Source organism: Narcine bancroftii, chromosome 11 (genome assembly GCF_036971445.1).
Source record: "Narcine bancroftii isolate sNarBan1 chromosome 11, sNarBan1.hap1, whole genome shotgun sequence".
NCBI classification, from domain to species: domain Eukaryota; kingdom Metazoa; phylum Chordata; class Chondrichthyes; order Torpediniformes; family Narcinidae; genus Narcine; species Narcine bancroftii.
This window is the reverse complement of record NC_091479.1, coordinates 8,544,443-8,561,773: the sequence shown is the minus strand read 5'-3', so window position 1 is coordinate 8,561,773 and position 17,331 is coordinate 8,544,443. Positions and strand designations below refer to the sequence as shown.

The 17,331-nt window shown below is 53.0% G+C and overlaps 1 protein-coding gene across 1 annotated transcript in view; it reads right to left on the bottom strand.

The window, feature by feature from the left end:
* igf1ra (insulin-like growth factor 1a receptor) overlaps nt 1-16,542 on the bottom strand; it is a 221,913-nt gene extending 205,371 nt beyond the window's left edge. Inside the window, exon 1 of the mRNA XM_069902512.1 lies at nt 15,572-16,542. Within this exon, the coding sequence (XP_069758613.1) occupies nt 15,572-15,698 (127 nt within the window). The 5' untranslated portion in view covers nt 15,699-16,542. The remainder of the gene's footprint in view (nt 1-15,571) is intronic.
* Nucleotides 16,543-17,331: the final 789 nt, after the last annotated feature.

Sequence of the window (17,331 nt, the reverse complement as noted above, 5' to 3'; positions counted from 1 at the left end):
TTCAAACAAATAAATACTGTTTGTGAATGTGAATGTCTCGGAGGGTTCATGTGACTTGTTCCTTTGGACGTTCTCTCTGCCCGTGGGAAGAAGCTGTTCCTCAGCCTGGTGGTACTGGCTCTGATCCTCCTGGATCTCTTCCCTGATGGGAGCAGCTGAAAGATGTGCGGGGTGGAAGGGGTCCTCACTGATTTTGCCTTAATGATGTAATTACTAGTCCACGATCATCTCCTTCGTCTTGTCCATGTTGAGACTCAGGCTGTTCCTCTCGCACCATTTCACGAGATTTCCCACCTCTTCTCTGCAGGGCAACTCATCGTTGTTTGTTGATGAGGCCGATGACCGTTGTGCCACCTGGAAACTTGATACTGTTGGAGTTGGGTCTGGCGATGCAGTCGTTGGTCAGTAACGTGAACAGGAGCAGGCTGAGCACACACGCCCTGGGGTGTGCCTGTGCTCAGCCTGACAGTGCTCGACATTCTGCTACCAACCCAGACAGCGGTCTTTCCATTAGAAAGTCCAGGATCCAGTTACAGAGAGGGGTGTCGAGTCCCAGTGAGGACAGCTTCTCCACCAGCCTCAGGGGAGCGATCGCATTCTAAATCAGCTCACTGGATTTGGTTTGAGGGACCCAGCCATGGAGAAACTGGGGGCTGCATTACCTACCGAGTTTCTCCAGCACATTTGTGCATTGCTGTGTTATACTTCACTCAATGACTCTAAAGGGACTCACTTTTGCTTCTCTTTCTCCTCTTGTTAAAGGGTGCTGGACTCACGGGGATCAATGTTCCCTCTAATTTTTAGTAATCAACATGTGCAAATATCTTAGGTGGTGCAAATTGTTTTCCTGTGACCAAAGCAAGTGCACACTGAAGGCTTGTGCAAATGAAAACTTGAAATTGTTTCAAGATCATTTTGGCCGGAGGAGTCACGCGATGGAGTAGTGGCCGGACGGTGAACTCCAGCCCTCTCCAGAAAAGTCGGGAAAAACAAGAGAAAACACAAAGGCACAGAAATAAAAGTTACAGAAAAGTGAGTATAAAGGTGGAAAGAAGATGGCGACAAAAAAAGAAAAGTCGAAAGCAACGGTAAGAAGAGAGGAAGAGAAGACAAAGGAGGAAAAAGGTGAAGGCCTTACCTGTCCGAAGAGGCCCGCTGCGGAGAGAGAAACCCGCTCCCTCAGGTCGGTAAATAATGGACTACAAAAATGGCTCGCAGAGCCGAGCAAAAGTGCGCAACCGCGCATGCGCGAAGTTTCGCGCATGCGCGATGCGAATGAAAAAAAACACACCGACGGGAGGGGGGACCAGCTGGGGAGTCGATCTCCACAGCCGGCAACGACAGCTGCAGAATACCTGCAGCAAGAAGAGACCACAGAAGACAATAGAAACAAGAAAGAAGAGGAGGAAAGGGCAACAAAGAAACAACAGATGGTCAACCCAGAGGAAGAAGAAGAGGAAGAATACAGGGAAATAGAAGAAGAAAAGAAAGGCAAGGTAAAGGATATACTTGCTCTTATTAGAGGATACATGGAATCATTTAAAGAATGGCAAACACAGGAATTTAAGGATTTAAGAAAAAGAATAAACAACACAGAAGAGAAAATAAATAAAATGGAGATGACCTTAACAGAAATGGGAAAGAAAATGGACAAGATGGAAGAGCGGGCAGTAGCAGCAGAAATGGAGGTAGAAGACTTAAAAAAGAAATTGGAGAAATCTAATAAAAAAACTAAAGAGACACAAGAACTACTAGCTCAAAAAATAGATACAATGGAAAACCATAACAGAAGAAATAACATAAAGATAGTGGGCCTTAAGGAAGATGAAGAAGGCAAGAATATGAGGGAGTTTATAAAAGAGTGGATCCCTAAGACCCTAGGATGTCCAGAACTACAGCAAGAATTGGAAATAGAAAGGGCACATAGAGTATTGGCCTCTAAACCACAGCCACAACAAAAACCAAGATCTATTGTAGTAAAATTCCTAAGATATACTACAAGAGAAAAGGTACTGGAGAAGACAATGGAAAAAGTAAGAGAGGGCAACAAACCACTGGAGTATAAAGGGCAAAAATCTTCATTTATCCAGATATAAGTTTTGAACTCCTAAAGAAGAGAAAAGAGTTCAATACAGCAAAGGCGATTTTATGGAAGAAAGGGTATAAATTTATACTAAAGCATCCAGCGGTATTGAAAATATTTATTCCAGGACAACAAAACAGACTATTCTCGGATCCAGAAGAAGCACGAAAATTTGCAGAACAATTACAAAAATAGACTGAGGGAGGAAGACGGGTAATGAGAGTTAAAATGATCACAATTGATATGTATGTGGGTAAAGACAAAAATAGACTGAGGGATGAAGACGGGTAATGAGAGTAAAAACGATCACGATTGATATGTATGCGGGTAAAGAGGTATAAGAGTGAATAGAGACAAGGAGCATACGTGAATGTATCTGTACTTAGAGGAAAACATAGATAGTATAGACAAGAATTAATAAGGGAAGGTAATGGAATAGAGAGAATAAGGAGGGAATTAAAAGAGTGACCTTTGTGACATATGAAAAGTGAAATCTTTTCTGGGGGAGGCGGGGTGGGGGGAAATAGCGGTCACTGCAAAATCAGTTGACGCTTGCGAGTGGATTCGCAAATCCAAATGGAGAGGGGAGATGTGGTTGTCCGACAAGGGATAAAGGACAACTCAGGAGGTGAATGGGAGATTGGGGATAAATAAGATAGAAATAGGAGAATAAGGAAAATGTTGGATGTTGTAGGAATGTTGTCTTATAAAGAGTTGAAAATAAGAAAACAGAAATGGAAAAGGAGGAAAGGTGATGATGGAAAAACGGAAAGAGAAGATAAACAAAATATAAAAGGGCTACGCTGAACTATATGTCTTTAAATATTAATGGAATACATAACCAAATTAAAAGGAATAAACTACCAAATTTAAATGAATAAATGTATTCCATTAGAAAAAATAACATATTGGTTAAGAAATAATATTGAAATATTCGAACAAGTATAGGAGCCTTACATTAAATACAATAGCGAAAACCTACCGGGGACAAACATTACCTAAGTTGATGGAAGGAGAAGGAAAGAAAAGAATGGACTCAGTAGAATTTCTGGTGTAATTTTGTTGAATGACAACATTGTCTGACTGGATTAATGCAACCTAGATTGTATACCTAAAATGGATGAGAGGGGGGGTGGGGGGGTGGTTTGGGAGGAAAGGGGGGGGGGGAGAAAAAGTCACTGTATATGTGTGAAAAAGAAATTGTGTATGTCATGGCTAATGTGATTTATGGTGTGAAAAATAAAAAAATTTAAAAAAAAAAAAAAAAAAGATCATTTTGGCCCAGCCTCTCTCTCATGGCTAATAAAACTGTATTGGCATGTTTTAATATAATACAAGTGTGATTAACTACTTGTTTAACCAAATAACAAGTTATCTGAAGCAGTTAGCCAAGATATTATTTTCAAGAAGTATAATTATTAATTACTTAGGTAATGAACCTTTGGTGAGCACATTTAATTTCCTTTTGTGCACTGGTTGCTAAACTTGCATCCACAGCTTAGAGGGGACAGAGGTGAGCACTATGCCTTATAGCAGACAAAAGTTAACGTCTATCAAGTAGGTTACATTTTCAATCCATTATGTGGTCAAGGAAAAGGAACATTGAACACAATGTTGTAAAGATGCAAAAATCGCATTTAACTTTCCACTGAGGGGATTGGAACTTGGAACGAAGGCAAGGTTGAGAGAGCCTTCCATTAAAATGAAAAGGTTCCGATGTCTGTCCAATGGAATTCAGACAATAGGGAACAGCCAGCACCCTGACTGGAAGAACAAGTACAAGGGGAGAACGCCCACTGATCACAAATTGATTCCCATCATCTCATCTTGGCAAAGCTGGTAAAATTTCCACCTTCTCAACACCACCTCTTCCAGCAGGTGCTTGATTGCTAAAAGAGAGGGGGGGAGGGCGGGCGCGAGGGCGGGCGCGAGGGCGGGCGCGAGGGCGGGCGCGAGGGCGGGCGCGAGGGCGGGCGCGAGGGCGGGGCGCGAGGGCGGGCGCGAGGGGGAGGGGGGGCGCGAGGGGGAGGGGGGGCGCGAGGGGGAGGGGGGGCGCGAGGGGGAGGGGGGGCGCGAGGGGGAGGGCGGGCGCGAGGGGGAGGGCGGGCGCGAGGGGGAGGGCGGGCGCGAGGGGGAGGGGGGGCGCGAGGGGGAGGGGGGGCGCGAGGGGGAGGGGGGGCGCGAGGGGGAGGGGGGGCGCGAGGGGGAGGGCGGGCGCGAGGGGGAGGGCGGGCGCGAGGGGGAGGGCGGGCGCGAGGGGGAGGGGGGGCGCGAGGGGGAGGGCGGGCGCGAGGGGGAGGGCGGGCGCGAGGGGGAGGGCGGGCGCGAGGGGGAGGGCGGGCGCGAGGGGGAGGGCGGGCGCGAGGGGGAGGGCGGGCGCGAGGGGGAGGGCGGGCGCGAGGGGGAGGGCGGGCGCGAGGGGGAGGGCGGGCGCGAGGGGGAGGGCGGGCGCGAGGGGGAGGGCGGGCGCGAGGGGGAGGGCGGGCGCGAGGGGGAGGGCGGGCGCGAGGGGGAGGGCGGGCGCGAGGGGGAGGGCGGGCGCGAGGGGGAGGGCGGGCGCGAGGGGGAGGGCGGGCGCGAGGGGGAGGGCGGGCGCGAGGGGGAGGGCGGGCGCGAGGGGGAGGGCGGGCGCGAGGGGGAGGGCGGGCGCGAGGGGGAGGGCGGGCGCGAGGGGGAGGGCGGGCGCGAGGGGGAGGGCGGGCGCGAGGGGGAGGGCGGGCGCGAGGGGGAGGGCGGGCGCGAGGGGGAGGGCGGGCGCGAGGGGGAGGGCGGGCGCGAGGGGGAGGGCGGGCGCGAGGGGGAGGGCGGGCGCGAGGGGGAGGGCGGGCGCGAGGGGGAGGGCGGGCGCGAGGGGGAGGGCGGGCGCGAGGGGGAGGGCGGGCGCGAGGGGGAGGGCGGGCGCGAGGGGGAGGGCGGGCGCGAGGGGGAGGGCGGGCGCGAGGGGGAGGGCGGGCGCGAGGGGGAGGGCGGGCGCGAGGGGGAGGGCGGGCGCGAGGGGGAGGGCGGGCGCGAGGGGGAGGGCGGGCGCGAGGGGGAGGGCGGGCGCGAGGGGGAGGGCGGGCGCGAGGGGGAGGGCGGGCGCGAGGGGGAGGGCGGGCGCGAGGGGGAGGGCGGGCGCGAGGGGGAGGGCGGGCGCGAGGGGGAGGGCGGGCGCGAGGGGGAGGGCGGGCGCGAGGGGGAGGGCGGGCGCGAGGGGGAGGGCGGGCGCGAGGGGGAGGGCGGGCGCGAGGGGGAGGGCGGGCGCGAGGGGGAGGGCGGGCGCGAGGGGGAGGGCGGGCGCGAGGGGGAGGGCGGGCGCGAGGGGGAGGGCGGGCGCGAGGGGGAGGGCGGGCGCGAGGGGGAGGGCGGGCGCGAGGGGGAGGGCGGGCGCGAGGGGGAGGGCGGGCGCGAGGGGGAGGGCGGGCGCGAGGGGGAGGGCGGGCGCGAGGGGGAGGGCGGGCGCGAGGGGGAGGGCGGGCGCGAGGGGGAGGGCGGGCGCGAGGGGGAGGGCGGGCGCGAGGGGGAGGGCGGGCGCGAGGGGGAGGGCGGGCGCGAGGGGGAGGGCGGGCGCGAGGGGGAGGGCGGGCGCGAGGGGGAGGGCGGGCGCGAGGGGGAGGGCGGGCGCGAGGGGGAGGGCGGGCGCGAGGGGGAGGGCGGGCGCGAGGGGGAGGGCGGGCGCGAGGGGGAGGGCGGGCGCGAGGGGGAGGGCGGGCGCGAGGGGGAGGGCGGGCGCGAGGGGGAGGGCGGGCGCGAGGGGGAGGGCGGGCGCGAGGGGGAGGGCGGGCGCGAGGGGGAGGGCGGGCGCGAGGGGGAGGGCGGGCGCGAGGGGGAGGGCGGGCGCGAGGGGGAGGGCGGGCGCGAGGGGGAGGGCGGGCGCGAGGGGGAGGGCGGGCGCGAGGGGGAGGGCGGGCGCGAGGGGGAGGGCGGGCGCGAGGGGGAGGGCGGGCGCGAGGGGGAGGGCGGGCGCGAGGGGGAGGGCGGGGCGCGAGGGGGAGGGCGGGCGCGAGGGGGAGGGCGGGCGCGAGAAAGAGATAGAAAGAGACCATTTTTCACTTTTTTTCTGACACCTTCCTGTTTTTTGCTTATGCCTTGAGGAATGTCTCAGGCCTGAAACCTTGGTTTTATCTCTCTCCCTCCCATGGACATTGCAAGACGGGCTGAGCTCCTCCAGCAGTGCTACAATCACAGCATCTGCAGACTTTTGTATTTCATTTCACTCTGTACAAAACCAGTCTTAACCTTGTCCTGAGAGTGTGTAAATAGTCAGAGCAAAGGAGGTTTACAGCGTGTCCAACCCCCGTTGCATTTGTGCCAGCTACTTTATAGGGTACAGCTGAGGAAACTCTGCATTCTAATTACAGTTGCATCACATCAGAGCAGGCAATATTTGGTGCTAACAAAGACTGGGGGGGGGGGGGGGGGGGGGGGAGGTGGGGCTGGTTGTGGAGAGATTCGATCCCCTTCAGATGAACTCACTGAAGTTTGAGCACCAGTAATGCATTCATTCCACAATCCTTACAATAGGCAGAGAGAGCCCTGTGTCAAGCCTGGAATGAAGCCCTCCAGCTGTGTCCCCATTAAGACCCTGACACATCATCACCGACAGCAGGTGATACAGGCCAGTCACTCATCGTGACCTGTGATGCATTTAGAACCAAGAGTATACAGAGTTGGTGGCTACTGCAACCATCTCCATTTAGAACATCGACTCCCAAAGTGCTGCCTGTGTCACAAAGCTGAGCGTGATCCACATGCCATACTATAAAGGGGAGGGGGAATAGGAAAAGCATGCCGCGCTCACCTGGGCTCAGCGCTTTGCTTGCTGGGTCCCTGCGTAGCAAGACCACCCAGGATTGGCCATAGTTCCTTATTGGGCAGGGGACCGTAGAGAGCATCTTGGGCTGCGTGCGAGAGAGCTGCATCATCCACTAGCGCTGCTGCAGGCCACTCTCAACATCGGAGAATGGGGCAGGCTCCTCCTGTGGCGGCATTCACTGTCCCTGTGTCCCGCATCAGATGGCTGAGAAACTGTCCTATCTTCTTAGTTGTAAAAACACACAGGAATGCTGGAGGTACTCAGCTGGTCTATACAATTTATTTTCATTTAGACATACAGCACAGTAACAGGTCAGGGACTTGATCTTTGGCACACAGGTATGATCAACTTTTTCAATGCCTTTCTAATAAAAGGAATAATGGACAGTATGTTCACACCAGTCCTAGAATGCCAAAGTTGAGGAAATAATTTGGAGGCCCGGTCGCCAAACCCCCCCCCCCCCACCACCAAACAATACAAATACATTAACGTATATTTGTTTTTGTTAATTTGGGGGGGGGGGGGGAAGGAGAGGGGAAAAAAGACTCGATAAAAGTACTCTGTAAAAGAAGATTGATCGAATATTGTTCATAAAGCACAAGTCTGTAAAATCGCAAATAAAAGTTGCAAAAATTAATTCAGGACTTATTTAAGGATTCTTATTTTTGCTCTTTATTTTCTTATACAGCACAGGAACAGGCCCTTTCAGTCCGTGAACCCACGCCACCCAATTGACCTACAACACCCGTGTACAATTTTGATGGGTGGGAGGAAAGCAGAGTTCCCTGGGAAAACCCGCACAGACACAGGGAGAATGTACCTTACGGACAGCGCGGGATTGAAACCCTGTACCACGGCGCTGTAACAGCATTGCGCTAATCAATATGCTAACTGTACTGCCCAAGGTTTGAGCAAAGCCCTTGAAGAAGGGCTCAGGCCCAAAACATCGGTAATATCTCTTTACCTCCTCTGGACGCTGCGAGACCGGCTGAGCTCCTCCAGCATTTCTGTGTGTTTTTACAGCAATCAGAGCATCTGCAGATTTTCATGTTTCACGATCATGTTTATTACAAGATGTCTATCCTGAACCTTCCCAACTGGCCTGCACTGTCAACTAGTTACCCTCAGTTAAGTTCATGCATCCGGTATTTAAAGAAGTAATTCCAACTGAAAACCAGCCAACACTTAGTGATTTCAATCAACACTGATTCTAAATTTATTGAACCAAGAATTTAAATTTATTTTAATTTTTAAATTAGACATATAGCACGTTAACAGGCCCTTCAGGCCCATGCCTCCCAATTACACAACCCCCCCCCCGCCCCACCGCCCCCCAGAACATTTTTGAAAGGTGGGAGGAAACCAGAGCCCCCAGAGGAAACCCACACAGACACGGGAGAATGTACCTTACAGACAGCTTGGGATTTAAAAACTCTGGTCAAGTGTGTCCAACTGGTTTCCAACAGAGGGTCTCAAGGGTCCTCAAAGCCTTCTCTGCACAGCTTCTAAGGGCATCTCATAGATTTGCTGCCCATGTGAAGTTTGCATGAACTGTTTTCCCAAAAGCCTTAGTTTCCTCCCTCACAACAAGTTAATTGCCCCGAGTGTGCAAGTGACGGGTGGACTAGGGCAGAGGAAAAATAAAATGGGACTGGCGCACGAGTAGAGTTTTGAAGGTTGGTTGGAGGGCCAGTCTCAGACTGCTTTTCCAAGCAGTGGGATTCAGCAAGGCGGAAGTGCGTGCACACAAACAAACAAGGACAGATCAGAGGGAGTACGCAAAGGAATTTGGGCAGAATCTCAAGGGCTCAACTGCTCTGAAACAGTAAATATTGGTGCTCTCTTGCCATTCAGTCCTTGGCAAGCAGACATTACTAATTAACTGGGAAACCTGATGGTTTTGAGCATTATGGTTAGAGCACGTTTATAGGGGGTATGGCAAATGTTGATAGTAAAATCATGATGCTGGAGAAACTCAGCAGATCAAACAGTGTCCTTTAAAAAGCAAAGATAAAGAAAGGTACATCGCCAGTTCCAGGTTTGAGCAATATGCAGACAGGCAACTGAATAAAAGGGTGGGGGAGGGGCAGGTGAGGAACATGGTCCCACAGGCAGGAGGTAATAGGTAGATCAGGGAGGGAGGGCACACCAGCAAACAGGGGGATGGGTGCAATGGCTCGGTCAATAGTTCCGGCACCAGCCTATATTTTGCTCATACTTTGATGAAGGGCTCAATCCCGAAACGTTAGTTACGTATCTTTATCTTTGCTGTATGAAGTACCCCATTTGACCTGCTGAGTTTCCCCCGTGTTGTGTTTTTACTTCAATCACGGTATCTGCAGACTTTCGTGCTTTACCCTGACTACAAACATTAACTTGCATTCGACTGGCAGTAATTTGAATGAGTGGTGCTCTCAGCAAGGCAGGTAATATATAAGTAGGCCTTTTTCATTGAGGCGATTTAATTTTTTTAAATTTAAACATACAGCACATTAACAGGCCATTTCGGCCCACGAGTCTGTGCCGCCTAATTTACAGCCCATTAACTGACACCTCCAGTACGTTTTGAATGCTGACAGGAAACCAGAGCCCCCAGAAAAAAAACCAATTCAGACATGGGGAGAACATGCAGACTCCTTACAGACAGCGCGGGACTCAAACCCTGGTCCAGTCCCAATAGCTGGCTGGCACTGTAAAGGCATTGCCCTAACAGCTATGCCAACTGTGCCACAGTGAAAAAAAAAGTATAAATGCAGGAAAATGTAGGGTAGGAGCGACACAAACCAGAGGACATGGGTTAAAGGTGAAAGGGGAAAAGTTTAGGATGAACATCTTCAAACAGAGAGTGGTGGGAATGTGGAAACCGTTGCCAGCTGAAGTGGTGAATGTGGGCTCAATTTTAACATTTAACAAGAATTTGGACAGGTACATGGATGGGAGGGGTCTGAAGGGCTTTGGACTGGGTGCAGGTTAGTGGAACAAGGCAGAAAAATGGTTCAGTACAGACGAGAAGGGTTGAAGGGCCAGTTTCTAGGTTCTCATGCTAGGATTGACCACAGGAGTGGCCGGAGCACATAACTGTCACCGCATTATGCTCCAGTCTCACAATCCTTCAGCCCAGGCATCATATTCAGGACTACCACCAGGACTGATGCCTGTGAATGAGTTCCAGAGTCACAGAGGGGCTCGTGGCAGCCTTGTGGCCCTGACGGATGACAACTATAACAAATGGGCCAACTTTTTCTTCATCCATCCAATGCAAGAAGCAAGGGTGCAAGTTTGCTGCTTCTTGTTGCAGGAGGGAATGCTTCAAAACCCACGCAAGCCCGAGGAATCACTTGCTCAGTGGTGGGATTCAGAGACTCCGAGGGGGTGAGTTTGGGCTCTACTTCAGATTTATTGTTCGAGCACGGTTGGCGAGGCACCAGCACTCGGGTCCGAACTGGGGTTCAAATCCCGCACGATCTGTAAGGAGCTTGTACGTTTTGTGTATGCGTGGGTTCAGGTTTCCTCCCACAATGGACTGGGGGTGTAGGTTAATGGGGTGTAAATTGGGAGGCATGGACTCGTGGCCCAAAAAGGCCTGTTACCGTGCTAGATGTCTAAATTTTAAAAAATTTTAAATGACATCACATACATCCCCGAGATTCTTTTTCTGGCAGAATGACCACTTATTGGTAGCGCAAAGAAACATTGTACTCAACATTAAACAAATAAAGTAACGGAAACAAATTATGCAATATCAAAAGAAAAAAGTACACAAGTCAGTGTCCTTAAATCAGTCCCTGATTGTGGTTGAGGAGTCTAATGGTGGAGGGGGAGCAGCTGTTCCTGAACCTGGGGGTGTGAGTTTTGGGCCACCGAGACCCCTTTCCTAATGGCATCAGCGAAAACAGAGCCTGTGCTGGGTGGTGCGGATCCTTGATGATCCAGACAGTATTCCCTGTGGATACTTTTGATGGTGGGCCGTGTCCACTACCTTTTGCAGGGCTTTACACTCAGGGATATCGGTTTCCCCATACCAGACCCTCGTCAGCACTTTTAACTACACATCTGTGTAAAATTTCCCAGGGTTTCCGACGTTATACCAAACCACTGCAAACTCCTGAGCAAGTAGAGGTGCTGATGTGCTTTCTTCACAAGGCCATTAGTGTGTTGGGTCCAGGATGGATCAACCTCTCCACCTCTGATCCCCCAATGACTGGATCTGAGAGTTCTAAAGATATTCTGGCCAGGTCTATCCCAGCACCTGTTAATTCACCACAAGCAATGAGATCGATTGTAACCTTGGGCCTCTTATCAAGCCAACAAGGAAACAATTCCAAAATATTTATACACATTCATTTTATTATATTTCTATGCATGCAGGAGATTACATCATGTGTACCATTTTCCAGAGAAGCTACTTCATCTGCTTGTATATGTACAGTCAGATGAAAATAAACTTTAACTTGCACATCTGGGTGTTGCAATAAAGAGTTTACAGTACACACAAGTACAATGAAATTCTTGCCCACTGCAGCTGTACAAGTGTATAAAATACTGTAACAAACAATCATCTGGGATTTACACACCCTGGAGGTATTGCCCCTTTCCCAAACTCAAATAGGTCAAGCCAACCATGCCAGTCACTGGATCTGGCAAGAACCAAGACTAAGGGATAGGGGAAATTGGGTACAGTGGCCGAGAACCACTCACGCCACTGTCCTGCATCCTTCACCTGCCTGCTCACAACCAGTGCTTTGCTCTATTCAGAGTGATGAAGACAGCTGGACTTGCCCCTTTCCAAATCCATGGGCCGGGTGAATTCAGTGACTGGACAAGATCCCTGCAGATCACTCCTCACCCGCTCTGCTCATGGGTTAAGGGGATGGATTCAGGAAATCAGAGCAGCAAGATCAGCCCGCCGCCACAGTGGCAGAGAGCAGGGCAACATTGGATGCAGGGTGTTGGAGGGAACACCTCTCTGAACACATGGTCAAAGGTAAACAACTCCCAGAACAATAGGGAGGCTCTTCCTGCTATCTGGACCAATGCCTCCCAATAAAATTCACAATTACCAACCAAATCAATGTAGGAGCTTGCTGGAACATTTTTCTCCCAGACAGCAATATGGAAAGCACTTCACTGACACACCCCTAGATCTCAACATGGAAGCAACACCCTTGTGGAGTTGGGGGATCTGTCTGTACATTCATATCTCTGAATAACTGGCTCATTATCTGCCCAATTACGCCTCCCTCACCTGCCCAATTGTTTATCGGCTGTCATGGAATCAGTCCCAACACAGATGCACAAACTCTGACTCAATTCCAAAATGTTTCAAATAACACAGATAAGCTTCATTAATTTCAGCTGTTCAAACACCACATTGTTTGCCACTACTTTACACACCCCCATCAGATCGCCCCGTACCCCAAAAGCCCTGTCCACCATGGCACCTCCTGACAGGTGACAGGAGCCCTGGGCTGTGCTGACAGCCCAGACCGGGTAAAATGAGGGCAAACTTAATTAAGCCAGTCACCACTCACTATGCAGATAGAGAGGGGAGTAAGTCAAGGGGGGAGGGACTGGAAACAATGATTGGGCTTGCAATGTGAACAAGGCCAACACCCATGGTACAGACCAGATCCCAGCAGACCCACTTCAGAGGTGCAGAAGAGAAAGGAAATCGCTGGAGGTGATCCCTGATTGACTGAGGGCAATTGCCCATCCGCGGGGGCAGGGAGGGGGAGAGGGGGGGCGGGGAGAGGGGGGGCGGGGAGGGGGAGAGGGGGGGCGGGGAGGGGGAGAGGGGGGGCGGGGAGGGGGAGAGGGGGGGCGGGGAGGGGGAGAGGGGGGGCGGGGAGGGGGAGAGGGGGGGCGGGGAGGGGGAGAGGGGGGGCGGGGAGGGGGAGAGGGGGGGCGGGGAGGGGGAGAGGGGGGGCGGGGAGGGGGAGAGGGGGGGCGGGGAGGGGGAGAGGGGGGGCGGGGAGGGGAGAGGGGGGGCGGGGAGGGGGAGAGGGGGGGCGGGGAGGGGGGGAGGGGGGGCGGGGAGGGGGGGAGGGGGGGCGGGGAGGGGGGGAGGGGGGGCGGGGAGGGGGGGAGGGGGGGCGGGGAGGGGGGGAGGGGGGGCGGGGAGGGGGGGAGGGGGGGCGGGGAGGGGGGGAGGGGGGGCGGGGAGGGGGGGAGGGGGAGAGGGGGGGGGGAGGGGGAGAGGGGGGGCGGGGAGGGGGAGAGGGGGGGCGGGGAGGGGGAGAGGGGGGGCGGGGAGGGGGAGGGGGAGCGGGGAGGGGGAGAGGGGGGGCGGAGGGGGAGAGGGGGGGCGGGGAGGGGGAGAGGGGGGGCGGAGGGGGAGAGGGGGGGCGGGGAGGGGGAGAGGGGGGGCGGGGAGGGGGAGGGGGGGGGCGGGGGAGGGGGAGGGGGGGGCGGGAGGGGGAGAGGGGGGGCGGGAGGGGGAGAGGGGGGGCGGGAGGGGGAGAGGGGGGGAAAGGGGGGAAAGGGGGGGGAGGAAAGGGAAAGGGTGTGGGGCAGGAAATGGGACACAGGCAGCTGGGGAACAGGGCTGGGGCGGAAGGGGAAAGGTGCGGGGAACAGGGTGCGGGCAGGCAGAGAGGGAACGTGTGGAAGTAGAGGTATATATAAAAAAGAGCTCAGATAAATTGGTAGTAAGGAATCAAGAATTGACAGATAGACAGAGGAGAGAAGGACAAAGAACACGGTGTAATCAATGAATAAGCAATGACTGCAAGAATGTTAAAATTAGAAATCAATCACAACGGAAGTAAACTCAAGCTCCATGTAGTCAGTGTTACGGGATTATTCCTGACAGTGCATAGCAAAAACACTCTCAAACATCACGATTTTGAAGATTACCCAGTTCAGAGACTAGGAATCTAACAGGCATAAAATAAAGTTTCAGTTAGAACACAAGAGCAGAATCTAAGGACCGGATAAACATCACAGAATTAAAGCAGAACACATTCCAGAAACATGCAGATAAAATGTATGGAATTCTTGAATGTGAAACAACGAATGGAAAGTTTATTTAACTAGATAATGAGAATAGAGCAAAGTTGAAAAAGAAATTAGAACTAAATAGGAAATCAAAATATAGTAAGGTCTGCATGAGATAACTGAATGTTATCACAGCAAAAGCCAACAACTAACCAGCAACACAAGAGATGATTCAGCCAAAGAGAGTTTTTAAAATTTGGTTGAAAGTATTATGAAAAGGGTGACCAATATCAAGTAGAAAATCAGCGCTGAGTTTTTTTTTAAATAGATAAACTTTGGTCTTCTGGGAAATTAAATCAAAGCAACTGGCAAGACAGGAAAACAAAAGGCAAGAGAGGCTGATGGAGACAAACAACTGACTGAGGGAGCAAATTGGAGAGAGGAAAAAGGTGGAAGTGTTGAAAGGAAACAGCAAAAAAAGACAGTCAGCAAATAAAATCTGATAAAGGGAACAAGTAAATGCGAAGAAAGGCAAAAAGAACAACTGAAACGATAGCAGATTAAAGATCAAAACAACTCGCACAAATAGGCTGATGGTAAAAGTTCTCCAAGCATCAAGATTAAGCTGGAAGGTGCCATGGCTTGTCAATACCACCTTCCCAAACCATAGGACGCTGAGAGCAGACAACGTCAATCTCAATTGACAAGGACTTTATCCCCCCCCCCCCCCCCCCCAAATGTCTGGTGCCCTCCTCCCTCAACATTGAATAGAGAAGACAGGTGAGCTCCATGGACATCTCCCTTCAGTCCCCAAATGTCTGGTGCCCTCCTCCCTCAACATTGAATAGAGAAGACAGGTGAGCTCCATGGACATCTCCCTTCAGTCCCCAAATGTCTGGTGCCCTCCTCCCTCAACATTGAATAGAGAAGACAGGTGAGCTCCATGGACATCTCCCTTCAGTCCCCAAATGTCTGGTGCCCTCCTCCCTCAACATTGAATAGAGAAGACAGGTGAGCTCCATGGACATCTCCCTTCAGTCCCCAAATGTCTGGTGCCCTCCTCCCTCAACATTGAATAGAGAAGACAGGTGAGCTCCATGGACATCTCCCTTCAGTAACGACTCCCCCCCCAACTGTCTGGTGCCCTCCTCCCTCAACATTGAATAGAGAAGACAGGTGAGCTCCATGGACATCTCCCTTCAGTAACGACTCCCCCCCCCAACTGTCTGGTGCCCTCCTCCCTCAACATTGAATAGAGAAGACAGGTGAGTTCCATGGACATCTCCCTTCAGTAACGACCCCCCCCCCCCCCCCGGGACTCTGACAGACTATTGTTTTTCAGGGATACTTGTAGCACCGGGTAACAAAAGAAAACATGGAAAGCAGCAGGCGCGTTCCTTTCTGAAAGAAACGAGGAGACCAGGGAAGAAAGTTAAAAAAAACTTTCCTGCTCCATTGCATGTGAAATGTGCGGGGCTGCCAAGGAAACGCAGTGTTTTAAGGCACAAGGATTGTACTGAATCTTAAAAAACACCCTTATCTCCAGATCTGAGCATTTTGCTCCAGAAACACCAATTCATTCGTGGAATGAAGGAGTTGAGATGAAAGGCTCCAAAAAGTTGGAACTCTCCATTTCTGTGCCCAACTCACTCCCCCATCGACCAATTAATCACATGAAAGGTTCCACGACAAGACGTGAGTGATTTAATCTCGGGAATGTCTGCCGAGGAGAGTCTGAACAACAAATGTGTACTTACTTTCGGCGTGCGGCGTGTGTCCCAGGGCGAATGAGGAGGTGCAGAGCGTGAGCATACCCCAGCACAAGGTCACGGCGCCCACCTTTGTTCCAGACCGTGCCCCCATTTGTGGAGCCCACCAAGACATCTCCGGCTCCCGGACAACTCCCAGCCAGGGAGAAACAAAAATTAGACAGGAGGGGGGGTAGGTGGGTGAGGGGGGGGGGGGGACTGGAGCTTTGAGGAGTCCCTAAATTTTAACCAGGGTTAGGGGGCGCTGAGTTTGGTTTTGAGAGAATGGGGTGGAGGAGGAGGGAAGTAACTTGGAAATTTAAACTCTGGGCTTGCTTTTTTCAACCTTGTCTGTGTCTCATTGTGAGATGTAGCAAACACTGAAGCTCCCCATCCTCACTCTCCATTCCTTTGGGAAAAACAACAAGAGAGAAACAGATTTTTAAAGGACAAACAACTCCTGTGCCCCCCTCCCCCCCCACCCAAAAGCAATTTAAAGATACATTTTTCTTCCTTAATTCAAAACTGGCTTTCTTTTACCCCTGCTGTTTGTTTGCAGCCTGGGAAGGAGAGACAGAGGGGGAGGGAAGCAAAGCGTGGCGCGTTGGGATGTTTCCAGGGTGGGGGGCGGCTGGCTGCCCGGTTGAGGTGCTCCCTCCGCGGCGACCCTGCGCTGGGCTCGTCCCCGGCAGCGCAGGTTGAGCGGGCTCCGGGGGGGGTTTCTTCCCCCCTCCTCCTGCTGCTGGGCTCTGTGTGTGCGAGTCGGTGGCCGCTGGTCCGCCCGCCGTGTCTGACTCAGGCTCCGAGCTCGCTGGTAAACAACAGCCTCAGCCTGACTCCGAGCATCCAGCGCAACCCGTCCTGGAGCCGGAGCCGGAGCCGGACTGCGGAGACGAGGGGAGGCCAGCCCAGCGGACCGGGGTCACACCGGGATAAGGCACTGCCCGCAGACCCACGGAAACAAGCCGCAGGCAGGGGCACCTTTTGCCACGGTATGGATGGAGAGAGAGAGGGGGGGATGCAGACGGGATCTCGCAGCCCAGAGACAGGAATGGGACAAGGATCACACCTCCAGCACAAGGTAGAAGCTGCTGGGAAACACAACATGATTCTTGGCAGGGATCCCAGAAGAACCCAGACAGGGATGGAAATGAAACTCTCAGACAAAGAGGCTTTTCCATTGTTAATGCAGGTGGACAGATTTGGAGGAAGGCACAGACAGGTCGAGAAGATGGAATGGGACATCGATCAGGATTCACCACGAAATGATGCCAACTCGTTTACCCTCCGAGTTTGAAAACCACTGGTTTGTTTTCATTGCACTCGTTCTGTGCAGGGGTTCCGCACTCCAAAGGAAATGGGCCTATGACCATTTTGCTCAGGCCAAATGGTTCAGGGACCCTGAGCAGTGATCCCTTCCCACCGGCATCCCACAGAGAGGACTCACAAAATCAGGGAGGGCCCCCTTCCACCCTGAACGCAGCACCTTTCGATCTATTTCTTCGGTATAAGGGTTACGGAGAGAAGGCGGGGACGGGGTACCGAACTTTAAGATCAGCCGTGATCTCATCGAATGGCGGAGCAGGCTCGAAGGGCCGAATGACCTATGTTTCAGGTGCTCCCGTCGGGGAAGAGATCCAGGAGGTTCAGAGCCAGGCTGAGGATCAGCTTCTTCCCACGGGAAGTGAGAACGCTGAACGACTGATGAATTGCTCATACAAACCCTTCATGACTCCAATATTTATTTACAATATATTTATAGTTAATAA